Below are 22,091 nucleotides of genomic sequence, written 5' to 3' on the forward strand. Positions count from 1 at the left end.
CCAAAGGCTTCTTTCCTCCCCTCCCCTCCCCCTTTCCATGGCCCCCACCGATGTTTTCTTTAGAAGTAGATTGAGGTGAGCCAGAGGGTGGCTGCTAAAATGGTTAGTGATTGTTATAAAACATATGGGGACAGAGTTAAGGATCTAAACATGCATAGCTTAGAGCTATGAGATAAAGGAGCCAGGAGAGAGACATTTAAATACCTCAGAGGGATCAAGGCACAGGAGCTGAATCTCTTTCAACAGAAAGGAGACTGAACCAAGAGGTCAAGGGATGAGGAGGGTAGGGGGTAGATTGAGGTGTAATCTAAGGAAAGATTTCTCTAGGGTGAGTGTGGTGGGTGCATGGAATAGCCTTTTAGTGTAGATGGTAACAACAAGGATAGTAAAGTGAATGCAGGCAGCATGGGATAAGCACAGAAGAGCGCTGAGGGAGTGGTAGGGCTTATAGAGATGGGCAGACTAGATTGGCTGTCTAGTATCTCTTTCTTTCTGTATTACTAAGCAGGAGCCAGAGCGCGACCTGACCATAGCAGCAGCAGCAGCAGTGAGGGACTACGAAGGGGCAGGGGCCAGAGGCTGAGCCCGTATGCACTCTGCTCCCAGGCCCCGGCTGCAGGATGGAAGCCAGGTGAGGTTGGGGGCCATCCCTGAACCTGGGTGCAGAGTGCACATTGGCTCAGGCTCCAGCCCATGTGCCTTTGCAGTGGCTCATGAATGGGCTGTGGACTCACCCCTCTTTCTAAAGGAAATGATTTGGGGGGGAGGTGCTTTGCCAAAAGGAGAGTGGGTGAGGGCTCTGTTGCTGCTCTCTCTCTCATATGCCCTCCCACGGTGCTGATGCATCTCTTCATCATCTAATATTGTTGCCACTGCTCTTCTAGCCTGGTGCCCTTCCCTGCTGCCAGTACAGTGTCTTGTCACTAGAACTACCCTAGATTAGAGTTGTGTAGGGGGGAGTGTGGTGGGAGTGGGAGAGGAGATGGTTGAGGAAGGAGCATCAATGGCAGATTGAGTCAGGGGAGTGGGGGCCTGAAGGGAAGGGGAGTGAGCCGGATTGGCAGGGGCAGGTAAGAGGATAAGTCCTACCTTCAGAGCTCTAAACGCTGCAGTCCAGAATGACAGAAGCCACAGCTGTCTTGCTGTGTGAGACACTTGGCACCAAAGATGGGCGGCTGAGCGATTGGGTGTGGTCAGGAGTCTGTGGTCCATGGCCTCTCGCTGAGCTTTCATGGTTTATTTCCTCTTTTCTAGCTCTTCTGTCTGTTCGGTTTTTTTGTTTTTTTTTATCCTCCTCTGCCCTCCTTCCTCTCTCCTCCCAGGCCTTAGCCCCATCTGCTTCTGCCTTTAATCCCCTCGTACCCTTCTCTGTGATCTGATGAGTGGGGATCAATGCCGCACACGCAGGGATAATGCAGAGCTGCGGATTTATGGAGGGGATTGCAAACAATTGACATTTTCCCGTAAGGGTGGCTCGTGTCGACTGATCTCGGATGACAAGGAAGGAACATCGATCTCATTTTATCTGTCCTTGTTTATTTATCTCTCTTCGTGCTGCGAGCAGAGTAATTCCAGAAAGTTATTCCTTTCCCTTCCCCGTCTGGCTGCATTTTGTCGGGGGTGGATAGGTTTGTCATCAGTCAAACGTCGGAGGATGTATTGGAGAGTGTGTGTGTGATGTTTTAATAAGATCCCTGGATGGAAGCAGCGCACTGCTCTGCCTTCAACCCAGAATCAATCCCTGTGCTGCGAGCTGCTGTGGCATGAAGCTCATACTGATGGGACACACACACACACACACACACACACACACACACACACACACAAAGATCACAATTCATGTGGCAAAAGCAACTGCAGTATGAGGCTCAGACTGATGGGAGACACACACTCACTCAACTCTCTCTCTCTTGCCAGAGGCAGTGGAACAGGATATAGCCTGACCAACTTTTTTTGACCCACATCATAAGCAACTAGGGAGCCTGGGGAGGCAGGCCAGAAGATGATTTGTTAGGCCCATCACCAAAAAAAGTGTTCCACTGCCCTTGCACACAGTAACATGATTACAATTCCTGTGCTGGTTGCTGTGAGACCACATGAAGTTCGCAGTGAAGGAAGAGCGACGCAAAACTCACGGTCACGCAACCTGCGTGCTAAGTGCAGCTGGGCGATGAGGCTCATGCTAATTTTTTTTTTTCCCCCAGTGGGAAGTTGTTACATCGTGTTCCCAAAGGCCCTTAATTTCTTGTATTGTACAGGTTCTCAGTCTCAGCCAAAAGGCGAAGGTGGGGACTGTCCTCAGCTCAGACCTTGCATTTCGATCTTAACCTCTCTCTCTCACTATTGAAATTGACTGTACAATGAGGCTGATGGGTGAGAGACCCTGCAAAGTCTTCTGTTTAAATCTCTTGCAGACTAGTAATGGTGAATGTGTACTTTTATTTTTCTCCTTTATTTATTTTTTATTACAAAACCCACGAACGCTTGATTTTGCATAACAATAAGAGTATCCCTGGTGCTCTTCCATTTCTCTAGGTTGGGGGGGCAAGGGCCAGGGTCTTTGCGTGCAGTTTTGGGGTAACTGGCTGTGCGTCACCGAGGGTGAAGAGTTCTTGATGGGTTTGATCTTTCTAACAGAGCGGAGAAGGGGGGGGGGGTGCATGACCTGCCTTATTGCCCTTCATATCTAGGGATTGGTTTCTGAGCATCGCCTCCGTGGAGATCACAACATTCTGTAACCTAAGGAGACATTTCAGGTTGGCAAAGGGCACCGAGGTCTCTAGGTGTGGGTGAAGGCCACTGAAATGAGGAGGGGGGTTTCCCTGCTCTGAGTGTAAGGAGCCCAATGAGCCTCTTAACTAAAAGCCGGGATCTCGGCATGAGTGTAACCTGTGATTACAACGAACCCAACCCAACATCTGCCCCTCCACCTCCAAGGCCTGCTGCCACTGTAACCAGTGACTAGTTATAACTGAACGCAGACCTTGCAGACTTGACCGTGAAAAATTTTTATCCAAAGAGGGGCCAGTGCCTGGGTACATGTGGCTCAATGGACCTGGGGTCTTCTATACGTCTATGGAAGCCATGGTCTGATTTTTAGGTTGATTCTAAACTCCATTGTGTCAGTCGACAGTGGAACAAACACCCCAAGAATTACCCAGATAAGGTCCCATCCCAGGGACCACTGCCAGTCCACGGTTCTGGGTGGAATTCCTGGGGGTCCCCCTGCTTCAGCTCAGTGTCCGAGGGGAACGCCTGGGAGAAGCTGGGCAGGGTTGGGAACCCTTAAATAACACTGCAGATTTCTGTCACCAGATTTCTAGGGCAGAGTCTCAGCTTCCCCTCCTTCCATCCCTAGCTTTCATTTGTTGCTATTTCAAGGCCTTCAGGAGTTGCACTATTGGCGCCTGCCTGGTGCACACTGCACAATGAGGCATAATCCCACTCACATAGATCAACCTGGAGAGGCTGATCCAGCCCTAGATTTGCCCATTGCATGCAATCCTACTTTTCTTAGGCAGCTCAGAACTACCCCTCAATCTGGCCAAAGCAATATCGGCTCGTGTAAAATGGGCACTCATGATTGAGTGCCCGCTCTCCTAACGCATTGCCCAGCCACCTCTGCTGGGCATGTAAAGCATTAAATAAATGAGGGGTCATGCTAAAAAGGACATGCTAGAGAAAATTGTGTGTCTCTAGTACCTCCTCAGCATAGGTCACACAGGAGAGGTGACTGTCAGTGCGGTCTGGGAAAATGGATGCTCAATACGAGCATCCATTTTCTCCCACCACTGGCACAAGATACATGGCCTGGACCATCTATCTTGTGTGTCTATCTTGGTTGCCCAGAATTTATTTTTTTTTAATCAAGACTTTTTTTTTTTTTTTTTTACTTCAATCTGCTTTCTGTGGTTCCTCCTACTTACTATTAGGGATGTGCAATCGTTTTTGCCGAATTGGAAAATTTCAAAGAAATAGTTCAATTCGGCATGGGTCAGAGGACCCGAACTTCAGGGAAAATTCGTTGTTCAGGTTAGCGTGAAGGGGAGGGGCACATTTATTTAAAGAAAACAAACCAAACCCACCCCAACCCTTCAAATTTAGTTAATTACAACCCCCCCAAAACTTGCCTAAAGTCCCTGGTGATCCAGCGGGGGTCCCGAGAGCGATCTCCTGCTCCCGGGCCGTCGGCTGCCAGTAAACAAAATGGCACCGGTGGCCCTTTGCCCTTACCATGGGACAGGGGCTACTGGTGCCATTGGCCGGCCCCCTGTCACATGGAAGGAGCAATGGATGGTCTGCGCCATTTTCTATGGTAGGAGCAATGGACTGCTGGTGCCATCTTAGAAAATGGTGCAGGCCATCCATTACTCCTTCCATGTGACAGGGGGCTGACCAATGGCACCAGTAGCCCCTGTCACATGGTAAGGGCCACCGGCGCCATTTTGTTTACTGGCAGCCGACGGCCCGAGAGCAGGAGATCGCTCTCGGGACCCCCGCTGGACCACCAGGGACTTTAGGCAAGTTTTGGGGTGGTCGGGAATGTGTGTGTGGGGGGGGGGTTGTAATTAAATTTTAAGGGTTGGGGTGGGGGGTTTTTTCCTGGATTTTTTTGTCGAAAATTGCTAAGAGAAAAAAACCCAACCCGTTGGAAAACGAAGTTTTCCATGGATCGCCCAATCCTAAGCCCGACCCGGCAGATAACAATGAAGCCCATCCCTACTTACTATCGCAACGATACTAAGTGGAGGAATCACAGAAAGCAGGAATTTTTCTTTTTTTCAGTGAGCCATTGACCATGGCATACCCTTTACACCAGCCCTAGGCTGGTGTAAAATTAACCACGTTGCAGGAAATGTTTTGAATCGTGGGAATTAGCTAATAGCCTCCTCCACATGGAATTTACATGTGATGAGCGCTATTAGCTACATGCTCGATCGGATGTGAGTTTTGGACACGCTAATCCCCACATTGCATTGGGATTATGGATGCGCATCCAAAATGCACGTCCAGTTGCGTGTTAAGTATTGCATTGAGGCAAAACCAGGACTGGTGCAGCCTCTTTTCAGTGACCTGGGCGAAGTGGCAGCGCCTAGGGAGTAGCCACTCCAGGAAAGGCCGATGTGCTCAGTCGGTTCCAGGACAAAGTCAAAAAATGTGACACTGCTAGCAATGCTCTTTAATCACAAATAACTGACCAGTCATCATGGAATGGAAGTACCTGTGGAATTCAGTTTGGGCGCAGCCCCCATGCGGGTCCCACTCGGCCACACCACGGCCCCAAGGGTCCTGTTTCCCTTGATGGCTTCTTCTCTTGTTCATTGTCCATGGATTGGGGATGAGTTTGATGGCTTGAGCGGCAAATGCACAAACGCATAGTTTGAGTGATAACGAAGGTTTTTAGCGTGCCGGGATCCCAGATCTTTTGGTAAGCCCCCAGAGCAGAGGGCTGGAAGCTGGCTGCGGGTTTCGAAATGTCCCTGCTGCTTCCTGGAGACTCGGGAAAGGTTGTGAGCTCCGGCAGTAGGATTCACTTGCAAAGAAGAATCATCACCCCCACAAAATTATAATATAACCCAGCCATAAATTAAAAAAAAAGAAGAAACTTAAATGAAAAACACTCCAGACGTTCTGCATGAACTGAAGGGAAAGAAATGTGCAAAAGTCACTACACCTCTGGGCCAAATTTAGATATATTCGCTACCTCGACAGAAAGTAATCGATTGTTACTCAACAAACGTAAGTAATTACATCTAACTATCTACATTACCACATGACTCCCGAGGGAAGGAGCAGAGAACAGACCTTATACCTCCAAGGAGGGGCGGGAAAGCAGGGACAAGACTGAGTCTATACACATCTGGAGAGATGGGGGAGGGCGGGGCGCTATAGTCTTTCTTTCAACGTTATTGGTGCAAGGAGCCTCACATGCTGGATCTGCCCTTCTCCCCCTCCCCCCCTCTAAAACAACGCAGACTTCTTCAACAAGACAGCATTGCAGAAAAGCGACAGGTGGAATGGCAAGCTGCGATTCATCTGGCTACACCCATGAATGGAATAAGAATGGGAGGTCCCCACCCCACCCCCGCTCAGAGGTGCTTTATGGCCTGCTCCTGGCACCTCCCCCTCCAGGCACTGCAAACCACGCCCCCTGCCAAGCCCTTCAGTGCGTGTTAACTCCTGCTTGGGGAATAGGGTTTAGGGGGGGAAAAGTGCTCCTCAGTTTCTGCAGCAAACTTTTTGAGATGGGAAGTGATCGGTGGGGGGAGGGGAGGGCGGCTCAGTCCGGGTAGATGATGAAGCCCGAGAAGGTGCTGTACTTGTTGGTGTTGCCCCCGTGCACCTTGCCCCCATCCAGCTTGACGTAGATCTCGTCGCCCACCTCCAGGTGCAGGATGACGCTGTTGCTGGCGTAGTCGTAGTTCTGGTCGGCGTCCTGTGCGATGGCGCTGGCCCGGACCTGCGTGGCAGAGAAGGGAGAGAGGCGGTGAGGCGGGGCGAGGGCATGGGGAGAGTGGCTCTGCTGCCAGAGCAGGGCTGTTTCATCCACAGGGCAAATGGGGGCACTTGCTCAGGGCCCAAAGCTTTAAAGGGGTCCAGCTTGATCCCCCCTCCCCCCCAAAAATAAAAGAAATAATAAAATGGTAAAAAAAAAAAAAATTAAGAAAGAGTTGGTAAAATAAGATTTGCTAACTAATATGCCATATTATCTTCTTTAGGTCTTGACAAAAATCAGCCCAGTCCATGGTTTGCAAATTGTGCAAAAATGTTATATGGTGAGGAGTGGGGAGGGTCCCATCCTAGTGAGTTTTGCTCAGGGTCTCATAGAGGCTTAAAATGGCCCTGTGCCAGGGTGTGGACAGGGCACTGATGGCAATCCTGGCCTCCTGCAGTGTACCCTCTGCTATGTCTGCCTGGTGCTTCTGCTTTCCTTGTTGGGAAGTGTTGGGGGGGGGGGGGGTAACCTTTCAATCAGGGGCACCTCCTTGCGAGGAATTAAATCCCCCACCCCAGTTATATACCCACCCCCACCAACAAGTTATATACATCTCCTGTTATATATTCCCCAAATTATATATAATTGTATTGTTATATACCCTTCACCTTTTAAGTATGTTTCCATTGTATTATATGATTTTAATTTGTTTACTGGTTTTAATTTATATCTGTTATGTTCCATTCTAAATTTATCTGATTGTAAAGCTTGTTGCTGAATTATTGTTCATTGTAAACCAAGGTGGTTTTTTAATGTGCTGCGGTATATAAAAAAAATCCTTAAATAAAAATAAATAAAATGAGATTTATTTTTTTAAATATAATTTAACTCTGGCTCACTCTTTTTCCCTTGAGTTACAGTCAGATTTTATGCAGGCTTCCTTTATTGTAAGTGTAGGATGGTTCTATTCCATTTCTTCTCTTCTTTAGAAGAACTCATGTTGAGGCCAATGTAATAAAACCAGAGTACAATTTTTAGTACCGGTTATACTTAATACCTGCATTAAAAACAGACGTCCTTGCAAGATGCGGGAAACTAATGGGATGCAAATCGAGCAGGAATTAAAAAAAAAAAAATTGCGCTAAAATTCGAGTTAACCTGAAAAAACCCTCACTAAAGCAAAAAAAAAAAGTGCTTTAAAACAGGAGTAAGGCAGTTAAGTGCTTGAAGTTGGAAGGAGTGTGACCGAAATGACCTTTCAGGCGAGAATGGCACTGGGCATCCTGACTTGTTCACAATCTTGCATGCAAGGCAAGACATGTCAACTGAAATCAAAGGGTAAGCTCTTTAGGTCAGGCACCTACACCCAAACAGTATGCACTTTGGTGCTGTGCATCCTTAAGACTGCAGTTGCCCATTCCAGAGAGCTAACTCTTTCATTTCACTTGGCATATCTTGCCCAAATGCCTTGCGTGTGAGATTGTGCCAAGGCTGGGATGACCATTGCCAATCTTACATGCAAGGTCATTTTGGTCACACTCCTTCCAACTTCAAGTGCTTACCTCTTGTGTTCTATTAAGTCCTTGGCCTGAGGTGGAATAAAAAGTTAACTCACATTTCTGGTGGCCTTGATGTTCAGGGGTGGATTGACCTATCGGGGGATTGGGCATCCCCCGGTGGGCTGGTCGTGCTAGTCACGTGGTCTGCCGAGCGCGGCCGTGACAGAGCCGTGCTCGGCAGACCACGTGGTATCTCCGGGGCGGCGAATCCCCGGGCCGGTCGTCAGCGGGAATCCACTCCTGTTGATGTTCTATTACTGTTCCCATGTTCCAGTGTCCACCTATTTCTACCACACTGGGCACAGCAATACAATAAATCTGACCACCTCAGACCAAAGAAGGAATTGCCTGTCCAACGTAAGCTTTCTGGGGTTTGCACCTACGGCTGAACAAAACATAAGCTTTCTAGGGAAAGCAAATTCAGCTGAATAGTATGCACTTTGGTGTTGCACATCCCGACTGTGGTGTACTTATTTATTTAGAATTTCTTTTAGCCAGCAACGTCCTAACATAGGTACGGTGCAGGTTACAGAATTAACATCCATAAAATGTGTAAAACGTCTCAAGATTCACATTCAAACCATTCAAAATTAAAACAACAATCTAACAGTTAAGAGCTTCTTCAAAGAGCATTTTTTTTTCTCCACTGATTTTCTAAACATTTTTAGATCTAGCTGCTCACAATTTGCTGGCAATTTGTTCCATTCTGTTGCTGTTGTGGCGGAGAAAACTCGCAACCTAGTTCGTACCCGCTTACGCTGATTAGCCGAAGGAAGGCACAGTTGCAAGGTACCCTCTGATCTCAGGGTTGGTTTGGGGGCATACAGCTCTAATGCATCTCGTAAAACACAAGGGTGAACACTTTTCTTTTTAACAATTTAAAGACAATAATAATCAACAGTCTAAACCCGGACCCTGCATTTTACCGGTAAACCAGCGAAGCTCTCGCAACACCGGGGAAACATGTTCCCTGCTTGAGAGCCCGCCAAAGAAGCCGAGCGGGTAGCGTTTTTGCACGAGCTGCAGAACATGTATTAACTTCTCCGGCAGACCCAAAGGACTACAATAGTCAGGGTGGCTCAAAGCAATAGAAATGACGGCAGAAGAAGACCAAACGGCCCATCCAGTCTGCCCAGCAAGTTTCACACTTTTTTTTTTCTCATACTTATCTGTTTCTCTTGGCTCTTAGTAACCTTTTGGTTCTATTTCCCTTCCACCCCCACCATTAATGTAGAGAGCAGTGTTGGAACTGCATCTAAGTGAAATATCTAGCTTAATTAGTTAGGGGTAGTAACTGCCACATTAAGCAAGCTACACCCATGCTTATTTGTTTACCCAGACCACCCTCCGGAAGAGGTCAGAGGGCAAAAGGCTCTTCAAGGGCCTAATCATCTTCAGCTTGTAGAAAGCTGCTTTAGCTACCCTGACGCACTTGAGACTTCACTGACCTACCCAAGAGAGCTTACGCATTTTTCAGCTATAGGTTTCAACCCCAAAGAAATGTAAGTCCTTCCTGGGTCTGAGGTGGACTACCACCCTGGGCACAACATTGGCTATCAGAAATGTGAATTTCCTCCACTTCAGACCCAGTAGTTAAATTTCCAATGTAAGCTCTCTGAAGCAGGCACCAGTCATAGGGTTTCTTTGCTTACTTGCACAGCTGGACAGTGTGCACACAGTGCAAAAGGGTGTACTGTTCAGCTGTGGGTGCCCAAACAAAGCAGCCTACGCTTTCTATCTTCCCCAGAGAGCTTATTCTTTTATTTTACTTACCATGCCTTGTCAAAATGGCCTTAGATGCAAGAATTTGCTCTCCTGAGTAGGCACTTACAGCTATCTGAACAAAATGTAAGCTCCCTGGGGTGGGCACCTACAGTTAAACAGCACACCAAAGACAGGATGCACAGCGCCGGTGTACTGTTTGGCTGTAGATGCCCACCCCAGGGAGCTTACACTGGAAATTAAACTCTTGAGTCTGAGGTGGAGTAAACTCACATGTCTAGTGGCCTAAGTTATTCTATTGCTGTGCCCAATCTGGTAGAAGCAGGTGGATACCACCACACTGGCACCAGAAAACATAGCCACCAGAAATGTGAGCTGTTTGCCCATTAACGCACCTCTCTGTATTGCTGGGTAACACAGCTGCTGCCTTCTTTAACATGGGCTTTTCATGAACCCACATTATTTTAGTGCTAGCTTTTACTCCTGGTTTAATGCACACATTTTAGGAGATAAAAACCGCTGTTGCACACCAGGGTTAACTTACTACTGAAAAAAAAATGCACACCGAAACGAAGAGGCACTACCATCAGCGCCTCTTATTACAACAGCCCTGTTATTTAAGTAATGATTCATCTGTTAGGGGGAATCATTTACCACCATTGTAAAAGAAGCCTGCTTTTTCCTTGGGTGGGTAGTAGCAAACCTCAAGAGAGAAGGGACAGGTTTTGCCCTCCAGCAACTCCTAAACCCACCTTGCCAAGGACATGACCACCCCTTCCCCTTGCATGCTAGGTTATGTTTTTACATGCAAATTTAGTTCTTATGCACTGTTGCTTTTTATAGTTTTTTTTTCTCGTGCGTTACAGTCAAGGATTATCCAGTTTTCATTTAAATTTCAGTTTTTTAGGTCAGTCCTGGTTTGTTTCTTTTCTATTTGGAGACCAGTACGTTCGTTTTACCCTCCATCAAGCTCTGTGCTGGTACTCTGACCAACAAATGTAGAGATGAGCGGGATGGTGACAAAGCAAAACTAATAAAGTTAACCTATGTGATGAGAAATATTCCTAGAGGTGGCCAGGAAGCGCTCTCAGACAATTAGAAAGCTGCATGGGTTCCAAGTGTGTGTAATGTCACGCTCCAACTAAATCATGTGATCTTCCCCTCGTTGTAATAATAATAATAATAATAATAATACTTGGAAGATGAGGAAGTCAAACCCCTGTACAGCAGGATGGGAGATGTTCTGTGTGGCAGGACCTGTGTGTGAATAAATAAATACTCTTTCACATGTTTTCCTGGGGGTGCTGCCTCACCACGTGCTCCCTGCTGGCCAGTGCGGCCTTCGACCTTCGGCAGCCAGATTCCTGTCATGTGTTAATTGGTGCCAGTGCTGCGCAAAACAAGCTGCTTTGGACCATGAATATTATGGCACCATCTGAATACACAGGGCAAGTACATGACCGTGCTGAGGTTTGTGCTTTCCTGTCCTGAACCGTTTACAGCCGGAGACTTGAGACTGCTGGGCACTCCAGAAGAAAGGAGCCAGCCTCACAGCTCTGCCCTCTTAACATCTGAATCTCCTATCGTTTCAGGGAAACCAATGTGATTGTGTGAACCCCGCACGCCGCCATTGCGTGACACCCCCCACAGCCTGTGACTGCACCCTATGACAATGTGACCTTGCTGCATCCTGTGGTTGTGTGATCCTGCACCCTGTGACTCTGCAGTCTGTGAGTGTGACCTCCCCTTCCTTGACTTTCTGGCTAGTTTATATTTTCTTTCCTCTCCCTTGTCCGGTTTTTGGTTTTGGTTTTTTTTTGCAATCACTTCGGTGCCTGTGCTAAAATGACTCAGAATATATCTCCTGTATACAGAAAAGCGTGTGTGTGTGTGTGTGTGTGTGTGTGTGTGGGAGCTGACCCCCAGACTGTGCAGCGCAGGCCAGAGAGGAGCAACCTGGAGGGAAGATAAAGTAGGAGGATCATCTGGTCTCTTACAGGGACTGAGAAATCCCTTTTGTATCAACTTACTATCTGCAGCTCTTTCCACAGGGGTGCTGCGTCCCGGCACGAGGCCTCAGGAAACCGTGACCCGTGCAGCCTCAGCAGCCCCTGCTCCCAACAGCTTCCTCTCCTCTCCCCCCCCCCCCCCTCTTTCTGCTCTATAAAAAACGAACAAACCAACCAAAAAAAACAACACCACCACAACCCATGGATGATGCAGTTCCTAGAACATGGAACAGTAATATCACAATGTATCTTTCTTCGGCATCTGTCACTCACATGGGCTTTACAGTTCTAGCACGTGGGGCGTACTCATGCAGCCACCTCCGTGGTGGGTGATCTTGAGCACTGCCTGGTGGTTGCTGAGGCTCAGAGAAAACTCTTATTATTATTATTATTATTATTGCAATTGCAGTTCTGTGAGTGCAGAACCCTGAATGTTCAGGGAGGGAAGGGAGAGCGAGGAGGAGGAGGAGGAGGAGGAGGAGGAGGAGGCCTGCTTGGGTGGTGTGGATGGAAGATCGGGCAGGTGGTGGAGGAGGTGCCGGCTCTCAGGGCAGGATCCCCCGCCCCCCAGGCCAGAAGAGCTCAGGCTGAAGGAGGGTCTCAGAAAGCAACTTCTGGCTCTGGGCCCAGAGCCGCCCCAGAGGGATTGATTTAATGCCTTCCCCGGGCTTCACCTTGCAAATCAGGTACCGAATCCTCCAGGGTTCGCTTCCTGGAGAAAATAGCTCCATAAATAATCCCGAATAAAGGCGCCTCGGTGTTAAAGAGAGCGGAGGGAGGGCCTGACCCCGGGGGCTCAGGGGAGCTGTAGGGCTTGCAGGGAAGAAATGAACCCTGACATATTAACGCCCGAGCAATCCCCCCCCCCCCCCGGGGAGCAGCCCCGCGCCTCCTCGCCCTCCCTGCCTTTACCAGCCAGCCAACCAACCTGCTGTTTTTATGCCTGAGAATTAAGTCTGCTCCAAGGCAATGCATTTGGCGAACTGTTTTCTGTCTGTTCTATTATCCACAATTGACACTAAAAGTCCAGCAAGGACGTAGCAAACGCCTCATATAAAACAAGAATCATTTCTCACACTGCAGGGAAGGTTTCCTCATTTTTGCTCTTCAGTGGCACACGCAATGAATGCAAAATGAACACTTAAAATATGGATCACAATTTTTTTTCCGGGGGGGGGGGGGGGGAAGGAGAAGGGAGAGGAGAGAGAGAGAGAGAGAGAGAGAGAGAGGGGGGGGGGGGGGGAGCAAAACCAGAGAAACGTGCGAGTAGCCATCCATGGGGGTGTGGAGTGTGTTTCTAGTTCCCATTAAACGGAGCCCTTCCCCCCTCTCCTCCCTAGCACCCAAAGGCCAAGGGTTTCACCCTCCTTCCTGTATCTGCAGGAATCTATAAGGGCTGCAACTTTTGGTTCGATAGGAAAGGCTATTCCAGATGACAGCGCGGTGCTGGGCTCTCCCGGCAGGAGAGCCCAGCACCGTGTATATATATAAGGCGCTTTCCCTCCCTCCCTCCATGAAGGCCCCCGGGGGTGCCCGTGCTGGTGCCAGTCTCCAGCCCTGGAGTTTCTCGGCGCTTGGCTGCAGCCGGATCCATAGGGGAGCAGGGTTTGGAGGCATTAAACGGAGAGAGCCGCCGGGGAGGAGGGGGACGAGGGCGCAGACAGAGGCAATAAACCAAAAAGAGGCCTCTCTGGTCGTTAAAGATCGCGGGGGGAGGGGATGCCAAACTTCTTGGTGGCCCAGGCAATGGGGGGGGGGGGGGGGTTATGTAAAGGAGGAGGAGGAGGAGGAGAGAGTTTGTAAGGGCTTTTCAAGACGCGGTGCCACTGCCCCTGAAATCCTCCCTTCCGGGGATCCGGCTGAAGCCCGCGCTGGGCCCTGCTTTAATGGGGGCTTTGCTGTTAGTTTGGTGCGGAGCCCCCCCCCCGGGCCTGACCGTATGTAAATGCGGAGGGGAAGCAGCTGGATCCGGAGCCCAGCACGGGGGGGGGGGTGTCCTAATTACTGCCGGGGGAGCAGGTTGAGCGTTCAGGGAGTAGCAGGGGGGGGGGGGGGGGGGGGGGGGGAGAGCTGGAAAGCAGACCGGGCTGCTTCTGGCACCTACATGAAAATAGTAAGGACAACAAAATTAAACAAAAAAAATTATATATATATATATATATATATATCCACAGCCGGAAACCCGCACCAGTGGAATTTGCAGACATGCAAAGTAGCTGTGAAAGCCTCGGGCCTCAGGAGTAGGTTCCTGCGTAGCTAAAAATAATAAGAATAGTTTAATTAGAGAGTGTATAAATATACCTTGGTTTGTCTATATATATATATATATATATATCCGGTTTTAATTTCTTACATAAACGTGTCCTCTCTTTCCTCTGTATAGTCATGCAGAGAAATTTCACAGCATCCTATGTGAGGATAATTTATGTCCAGAAATAAAATATCTCATGCTCTAGAAATAAAAAAGAAATAGTTACTTGGCATCTGCCAAGAGAGTGTGCAACCTGACTAAGGCAGAATGTCACCCCCCAGGAGAAGAATGTAAACAGAGGATTTCTTTCCAAGACACTAAGCTGGACCCCACAGAACGAAATCGGATAGCGACAATTAAAAGCCAGAATTAAAAGCCCTAGAATTTAAAACTACAGTACAGAACACAGTAAAAAAAAAAAATAAATTCTCACACCTTGGACTGATGAAGTAATATTTAAATAGTGAGTTTTTGGTTACTGTTACAATGTGTATATATGTAGTTATGTGTGTGTGTGACTGTGCATACACACACACACACACACACACAATATTTAAACCTCTGCATATTCTTAGATGCTTCATTGTCATCCTGTCTCTGCTTCAATTTCTTAGACATCAAAGTTCTTTAAAAAAAAATGTCATAGGGAACAAGAAATTGTTCGAAATTCCTTTCAACTGTACATACATCTTCAGAAAATTATTCTTGGAATGGAGGGGTGTGTGCTCTGGACCAGCAGATTACTGCACTTCAAGGTGCTGTAAATGCTGATTTATTTAATAACGTATATTATTGCTAATAGAGTCAGGTCTGTTATAGGATTTGACTTTGAACTGATGATGAATTTTCGGCTTGTAATATATGATATTCAGATGCCTGTGTATATATATATATATATATATATATATATATATATAATACACATTCACGGATGTAAAATGTACGTGTGAATGTGTGTGTATGTATCTGTCTCTCTCTCTCTCTCTATATATATTATATATATATATATATATATCTGTCTGGACAGATAGATATAGTAATACACAATAAAAAGAACCAGAGATGGTTGAGAATTCCCTAAAGTTTTCTCCTGTTCGGACTTTAAATCCTGACGATTCTTCGGTTCTTTTCGTTTTAGTAAAAAAAAAAAAAAAAAAAAAGAGAGAGAGAGAGAGAGATCGCCTGCGACAGGAGTTTTCCTATTTCTCTCTCAGGATGATTTTATTTGTCGACCTTGCAGCTCCGTTTTCTAAGTCCGATTCCTTAAGCTTGAGAATCCCCCCTTTCTTTGGGCAAACGTTCCCCCGGTCCGGGTCTTCTTTTCCTCGCCTACCTGCTGGAATCTTTACTTTCGGGGGAATCACCTGCATGCAAACCCTTAAGCCCCTAAACGTCACCCCAAACTCCCTCCTATCTCCCCAGAGTCCCAGCGGTGCCTGGAACAGGAGCTCGTCACAATACGGACCCCCAAAAGGGGCGCAAAAGGGAAGCGCGGCCAAGGGCTGGCTGATGTCCCGCCTTTCATTTTCGGTGGAGTTTTAACAATTATTGGGAGAGGTGGTTGGGTTTTGTAAAAAAAAAAAAAAAAAGTGTCCAGTTATAAGGCTATAGAATGTTCTCCCCAGGGTGGAACATAATAGGCTTGAAAAAAGCAGTAAAACGTGTTAGAATATTAGAGTGTGTGTGTGCATGTAGAGTGTGCATGTAGAGTGTGTGTGTAGAGTGTGTGTGTGTGTGTATACACGTGAGTGTGGGTATGAGTATCTCCTGTTACATCTACTAACATCGGCAAAGTGCAACTAAGAATGACAGACACACACATCGCTAGCCTCCAGAACTGACCTGGCAGGTGCCAGGGGTGGGCCGGAAATACCCAAGCAGGGAGGGCAGGAGAGCTGTTAAGGTGGAAGGAGCAAGGGACTTGAGAGTGCTGGGACTTGGGAGGGGCTGGCAGAGGACTAAGTTCTCAGGTTAGGGTCCCAGTGACCTTGGGAGGGGGAGGGGAGGAGGGGGACAAGGCAGGTGGAGGGGATAGGGGAGGGAGAGGGGCAGGTGCTTGCCGGTGTGCGGATGAGCTCCCTTACCTGTGTGTTTTTCATCAGGTCCGCCCACATACTGGTGCCGTCCCCGCCTCTCATCAGCACATGGTAGGTGAAGAAGTACATCCCGGGCAGCGGGCAGGTGAATTTGCCGGTGGACGGCTCGTAGGAATTCCCCACGTTGGTAACCACATCGTCGAACTTGAGCACCTCGTAGCCCTCGTGCGGTTTCCGGAGCCCCGCATAGAAGGCAATCTTGGGGCTGTAGTAGGACGGGACGTAGCCCCCCGGACCGGGCCCCGGCGGCCCGGGAAGACCCGGCCGGCCTGGCTCCCCGGGGGGGCCCCTGGGTCCGGGGGCGCCGGGTGGCCCCGGGGGCCCTCGGATCCCCGACTTGCCTCGCTTGCCTTGGTCGCCCTTGCCCCCTTGCAGGTACGGGGGCGACGAGATGACCGTGAGCTCCTGGCTGGACTCGGCCGAAGCCGCCCCGTGGGTCTGGGAGGTGTAAGGGTCACAGACCATCCTGCAGCTGCCCAGCATCTCGTAGTGGCTGCTGCTCTTGTAGCTGTGCACCAGCAGCGGGATGGCTATCAGCAGCACCAGCACCATGGCCACCCCGATGGCCGCCCCGATCACCCGCTTCTTGTGGGTCAGCCTGGACGCTGCCAGGGCTAGGAAGTCGTCTTCGCCTTTGGAGGAAATGGTGAAAGCTTTCCGAGAACTCGCTGCCAGGGAAGAGCAAAAGGGGCCAGAGCAGCCCCCCCCCCTCCCCCCTCCTGGAAGGCAGGAGCAGGCAGAGCAAGCCTGGGCTGCCTTCGGAACTTCTTTCTTTGGGAAACTTAAGAAAGCCAAGGATCCGCTCCCAAGTCCCTTCTGTAGTCTCTTGGCCTTATTTTCACTTTTTTTTTTTTTTTAAATTCTTGGAGACGCTGCTGCCGCCGCCGCTCCTGCCTCTTTTTTTTTTTTTGTATCTTCTGGAGTTTCTTTTCTTTTCTTTTTTTTTATTTCAGCTGGCAGACGCGGAGGAGCTTCGGGCTCCAGCTTCCCATGCCAGCTCGGAAGAGCGCCCCCAGCTCTGCCCGTGCGGAGACGGAGGGGAGGTCTGAGCAGGCGAGGCTGCGAGAAGTTGGCTTTAAGGGAAGGAGCGACCTCTGGCGCCCGGTGAGGGAGGCAGAGCCCAGGCTGGCAGGCTCCCGCCGGCCAGCTCGCTTTCACCGCCGGCGAGGGGGCAGCCTGGCACGGCCCGGGCACCCGGGGAGGGAGCGGGCGGCAGCCCACGTGCAGGGGCTCTGCCCCGCGTCCGCCTCCCGCGCCCGGGGGGGGGGGGGGCTGCAGCGCTGGCCAGATTGCCCGGCAGTGGGGGGAGGGGGGTTCATGTTTAAGGATGTGTTTTATATGCTGGGTTTGTATCATCCCAGCGCAATTAAGTACTTTACCTTTGTGACTTTCTCTCTCTCTCTCTCTCTCTGCAGAGATTGATTAATAGCTGACAAATCCAACTGGAATCACCCAGGGGTGCTGGAAAAGATCACAGGCTCCATCTCGTTCCGGCACAATCGCTAATTAATCAATTCAATGTCCGGTGTCCAAAGAGAAGTGCTGGAGACTCCATCCTTATTTTGCAAGTTCTAATAATTGTCGATCTGCATATGGCCACCTGTGTGAATCTAATCTTATATATATGTACACATGCATATGCCTGCAGACGGGCTTCTGATTTTACATTTTTAACCGATAAACAGCAAACACCCCAATGGAAAAAAATAGTTGTTTTTATTATATATATATATATATATATATATATATATATATATATACACACACACACACACACAGAAGAAACCACTTGCCCTGGTATTCCCTTACCCTGGTTCTCCCTACTGTTTTTGTGCCTTTTCCACAAATGTACGTATGCATAAATGTATGTATTTAATTCATCTGGAAAAGGTACCTGCACCATGAAAACACTGATTTTTGTAGTCTCTAAAAACCCTTAATTAGCTGGAAAATAAACACCTAGGAACAGAAGCCTGTATATTCTCCCCCCTAGAGAGAGAGACAGACAGACAGACAGAGAGAGAGAGAGAATATATCTATGTAGACTACTTCCCCATATATATATATATATATATATATATATATATATATATATATATATATATAATATGGGGGGGGGGAGGGGAGTAGTCTATTCTGTAATGATAAACCAGAAACACTGAGATGCTCTCTCATGTGGGTTTATCCTACTCATGATTCCAGGTCAGTGTTAGCAGTTTTGATCTTTGGAAAGGAAGAGGGGGGTGGCCAAATTATTTATTTATTTTAGTTGATAGACCACAAAGTCACCTAATTGCCATCAATGCAGTTCACATCAGAAATACATATGACCTCTTCTTCCCAATTTAAAGTCAATAGCAGCAATGTAATTTCAAACGTAATTCCAGCAGATCAGGGGTCAGCCCATTGTTTATCTTTTGTCCACAAGAAGTTCCCTTGTAAATTCCCCTCCCCTCTCACCCTCTCCGCCATTGCTCCCCTGGGGACTTCCTCTTGTCTTGATAGCTCCAGGTGTAATGTATTTAAATTGTTTCTACATTTGTAGAGCAGCCAGATGCCTTGGAAAGGGCAATAATCAATCAGGGTTGTATATCTGGCAGATTTATAGCTGCTTTATGCGCCGGATCAATGTAATTCCACAAAAAAGAAACAATGTTTTTGCAACAAATCCTTGTAGCAATGCCAGCCCTCTTTCCCCCCTTTACCTTTGCTTTCTTCCCTGACTCCTGCTCCTAGGATTCCCTGGCTCTCAGTCCTGGGCAATCAAAAGAGCAGTGTGACTATCACAAGCCACCCCCCCAGCTCCTGTGTGTCAGGGTACCACAGAGGCACGGATAGATTTGGGCACTTACAGGAAAGCCAGGGACAGGCATGGGAGGGCACTGGGGCAGAGATAATGCTGGGTATTCAGGCCAAGGCCTGACCTTTGTTTGCATCCTTGCTCTCTCTCTCCCCCCCCCCCCCCCCCAGCTCATGGCAGGTGAAACCGCACAAGGGATGGGGAGAGGGGAAAGCCGAGAGAGAACAGGTTTAAAAATTCATGCTGGTGGTGCCCTGCAGGTCTCTGGACGCGTCCTCAAACAGTTCGCCTTCCCCTCACTGCTTTCAAAGGCCAGGCCGGAGGGCTGAAGCTGTCCTCGGGCTGCCAGCTGACTCAAAGTGAGAGATGTCCCCTGAATTTCATTCTGTCTGTGTCAGGGGAGAGAGGATTATTTAAAATATTAGACTCAATCTCGGGGCTGCTGTCTGAGAGGTGGGAGAGGAGAGAGGGACGGGGGAAAAGGCAGGAGAAGAAGTGAGGAGCAGAGGGATGAGGGAAGGACGAGACACTTAAGCTCCTCATGCTGAGTCTGATGCCATGCGCCTCTATTTCTTGTTCTGTTTTATTTGTTTAAAAAAAAAAAAAAAAAGACCTGCTCCTATGAAGAGTAGGAGGGAGAGCTGTGGCTTGTCCTTCCTGTCTTCTTGACCCACATTGAGGATTTACTTTTCGACAGACCTATTTACCATCTTAATATGCCGCACCCCGCCTTGGGTGAACTTCTTATTGAAAAAGGCGCGAAAATAAATTTAAGTGTTAGATAAATAAATGACTTCCATGCTCCTCATCCTTTCCCCCTCGCCTCCTCTCTCATATTAATCAGCAGCACTCAGGTGCACACAGCATCGACGATCCTCCTCCTTCCCACAATCATCCCTTCTCCTCCTCCTCCCCTCTCACTTTGCAGAGAGCAGCCCCAGGAGCACAGAGCAGCCTGTGATCCTCAGGTCCACCTTGGGTCAGGGGGCTCTGATGATTTGGGAAGTGTGCACAGGATCTAAAATATGGAAAGTGAATCCTCAGTAAATGCTTCACTTGAAAGCAGGAAAGGGCCGGGTTGTTTTGTTTTTTTTTTGCCAGCAGCCTGCAGACAGTGTCAGGAGGCTAGGAGAGGATGCAGAGGAAGGTAAGAAATACTCATTTCGCCCTGCTACAGGTGGACCAATGAGTGCCGCCAGGAGACCAAGGGATATGAACATTTCTTTTTGCTGGTTTTTGTTTTCAAGGGCCTGGCATGTTTTCCTTTGATGTTTAGTGAAGTCAGATGCATTTTAATTCCGTCTTATATTATTAACCCTTTATGTACTGGGACTGGATATTGCTTTAGCCACCTTGGGCCTGATTCTGTGTAAGCTCCTGTGGGAGATACCACCAGGGCTCCCAAAACAGGGACCAAGGTAGAGGCCGGAGAAAGGTTAGAGAACAGGGGCAGGAGGGATTTGCCAGATTTGACTCAAAGCCTTCCGTCGTTGGCCTTCCCGAGGAAAGGCTGGTCCCGGAGGGTAGGCTGTAGGGCAGTGGGGGAATGAATGAGAGGTGGGGGAACTGGAACTGGCTGGGGGGGGCCCCATAATGTCTCACCTGCAAATAGGTAATAAAGCTGCAGCCTTGTTATACCAATGACCCAAGTGTGGTGTGGGGCTTTTGGTGGTGGGCTGTCGTAATGAGGGGGTGGAGTGAAAAGAGGGAGCCCACCGCTGCCCCAAGTTCATCGCTAGACCAGGCTGTAGGAGGGACCCAATCCTCACCCATCCCAAGGGTCTCGGGGGGGGGAGAGAGATTGAGCTGCCAGACTGCAACACAAGCAGAGCTCTCCGGCAAAGGCAGAAAAATCTTTCCCATCGTTTGCAACCTCAGGCCCCCCTCCCCCCCTTGGCAGCCAGCAGAAGGGTGGGGGCGAGGTTGTAATTTTGAGTTTAAGTATTAAAATTTGGGGGGGTGGGGATGTCAATGGACCCGAACCCCGAATCCTTTGACTACTCAGTGATGCCTGCGAGCAGCGTTATCGTCTCATCCCCCTCTGGGTCTCCTGTAAATAAACAAACTCTCTTGTAAAACACCATCTGAGAACCAATCAGACTGATCTAAGAATTCTAAGGACTATGTGTTATAAATCAGTTGTGGTGTATCCCCCTTCCCTGTGCTGTAAATCAAATTTGTGTATCAAACCCCCTTGGCACTACAAATCAGTCACACGGTATCACCCATCCTCTGCCATAAATCAGCTGCAGAGTATCCATCTCCCTCTGCTATAAATCAGGTGCAGTGTGTATCGTCCAACCTGTGCTATAAACCAGCCACAGTGTATGGCCTCTCTGTCCTTCCAATTAGCCGTACTGCCTACCCCCCCTCCCCCCCCTCCCGGTGCTGTGCAGCAGCCCGAGTGCATCCAGCCCCTTCTATTACAAAACCGCTCACAGAGCATCCACCCTTTCCAGTGCCAGCAACCAGTCACGAACAGGTCAAAAGGGTGGTGCGGTCAGGTAATGACCGAGTTAGCCGAGTAGATCTGCAAGGGTGAAACCTGTATCCCACAGAGCGTCTAAAAACACAATGGGCCAGATTTTCAAAAGCATTTACTCGAGCAAAACTGGTTTTTGCTCGAGTAAATACACTTTACTCACGTAAGTGGGCTTTTCAAAATTGCTACAATATATGCCATTGAATCGTCCATAGGATTTATTCACATAAGTGCACTTTACGTGAGTAAATGGCTTTTGAAAATTGCTACAATAGTAGTTACATTTATGCATGTAACTCCTTTGAAAATTACCCCCAATGTGTGCACTTTGAGAAAGCCCCCTACTTTTTTTTTTATCTGGATGATAAAGAGACCTTCCTGGTGGCAGGTGGAGGTCAGGGTGCTAAACTACAGGTCTAAAATAAAACTGTATTTTCAAATGAATGCCCGCTTCCCCTGCCCCACGACCCAATAGCAGAGGCAAACTAAGTGCAACTACTTTGGTACCCACATGTCAAGTGCATTTTTTTAAACTGATACTACCCGGGTAGTTTCTCTCTGAAAATGCGGGTTCAAAAGTAGCCACATCCCCCCACACCTAACTGGTCTACCCACAATTGCTCCCCCGTGTACTATTTCCTCCTCCCTATGCTACAGATACATGACGGTGCAACCTTTGCTTGTGCAACAAATCATTGCTAGTGCATCACCCTCCCAGTGCTATAAATCAGCCGCA

The 22,091-nt window shown here is 48.6% G+C and overlaps 1 protein-coding gene and 1 long non-coding RNA gene across 3 annotated transcripts; one reads left to right on the top strand and one right to left on the bottom strand.

Annotated features, from left to right (window-relative positions):
- Positions 1 to 5,388: 5,388 nt before the first annotated feature.
- Positions 5,389 to 17,383, bottom strand: C1QL4 (complement C1q like 4). Its single transcript, XM_029594676.1, has 2 exons — positions 16,062 to 17,383; positions 5,389 to 6,460 (listed from the first exon to the last, which is right to left on the bottom strand). The coding sequence occupies exons 1-2, from the start codon at positions 16,623 to 16,625 to the stop codon at positions 6,281 to 6,283; spliced, it is 744 nt and encodes a 247-aa protein (XP_029450536.1). The 5' UTR covers positions 16,626 to 17,383; the 3' UTR covers positions 5,389 to 6,280.
- On the top strand, positions 14,593 to 17,762 carry LOC115087461. Of its 2 annotated transcripts, none has more exons than XR_003855528.1 (3): positions 14,593 to 14,732; positions 16,080 to 16,200; positions 17,489 to 17,762. It is a non-coding gene; the product is annotated as an uncharacterized LOC115087461 (long non-coding RNA). The 2 variants fall into 2 exon arrangements; XR_003855529.1 differs by having other exon boundaries at positions 16,080 to 16,124.
- The last annotated feature ends 4,329 nt before the right edge of the window (positions 17,763 to 22,091 follow it).

Source organism: Rhinatrema bivittatum, chromosome 3, assembly GCF_901001135.1.
Source record: "Rhinatrema bivittatum chromosome 3, aRhiBiv1.1, whole genome shotgun sequence".
NCBI lineage: Eukaryota > Metazoa > Chordata > Amphibia > Gymnophiona > Rhinatrematidae > Rhinatrema > Rhinatrema bivittatum.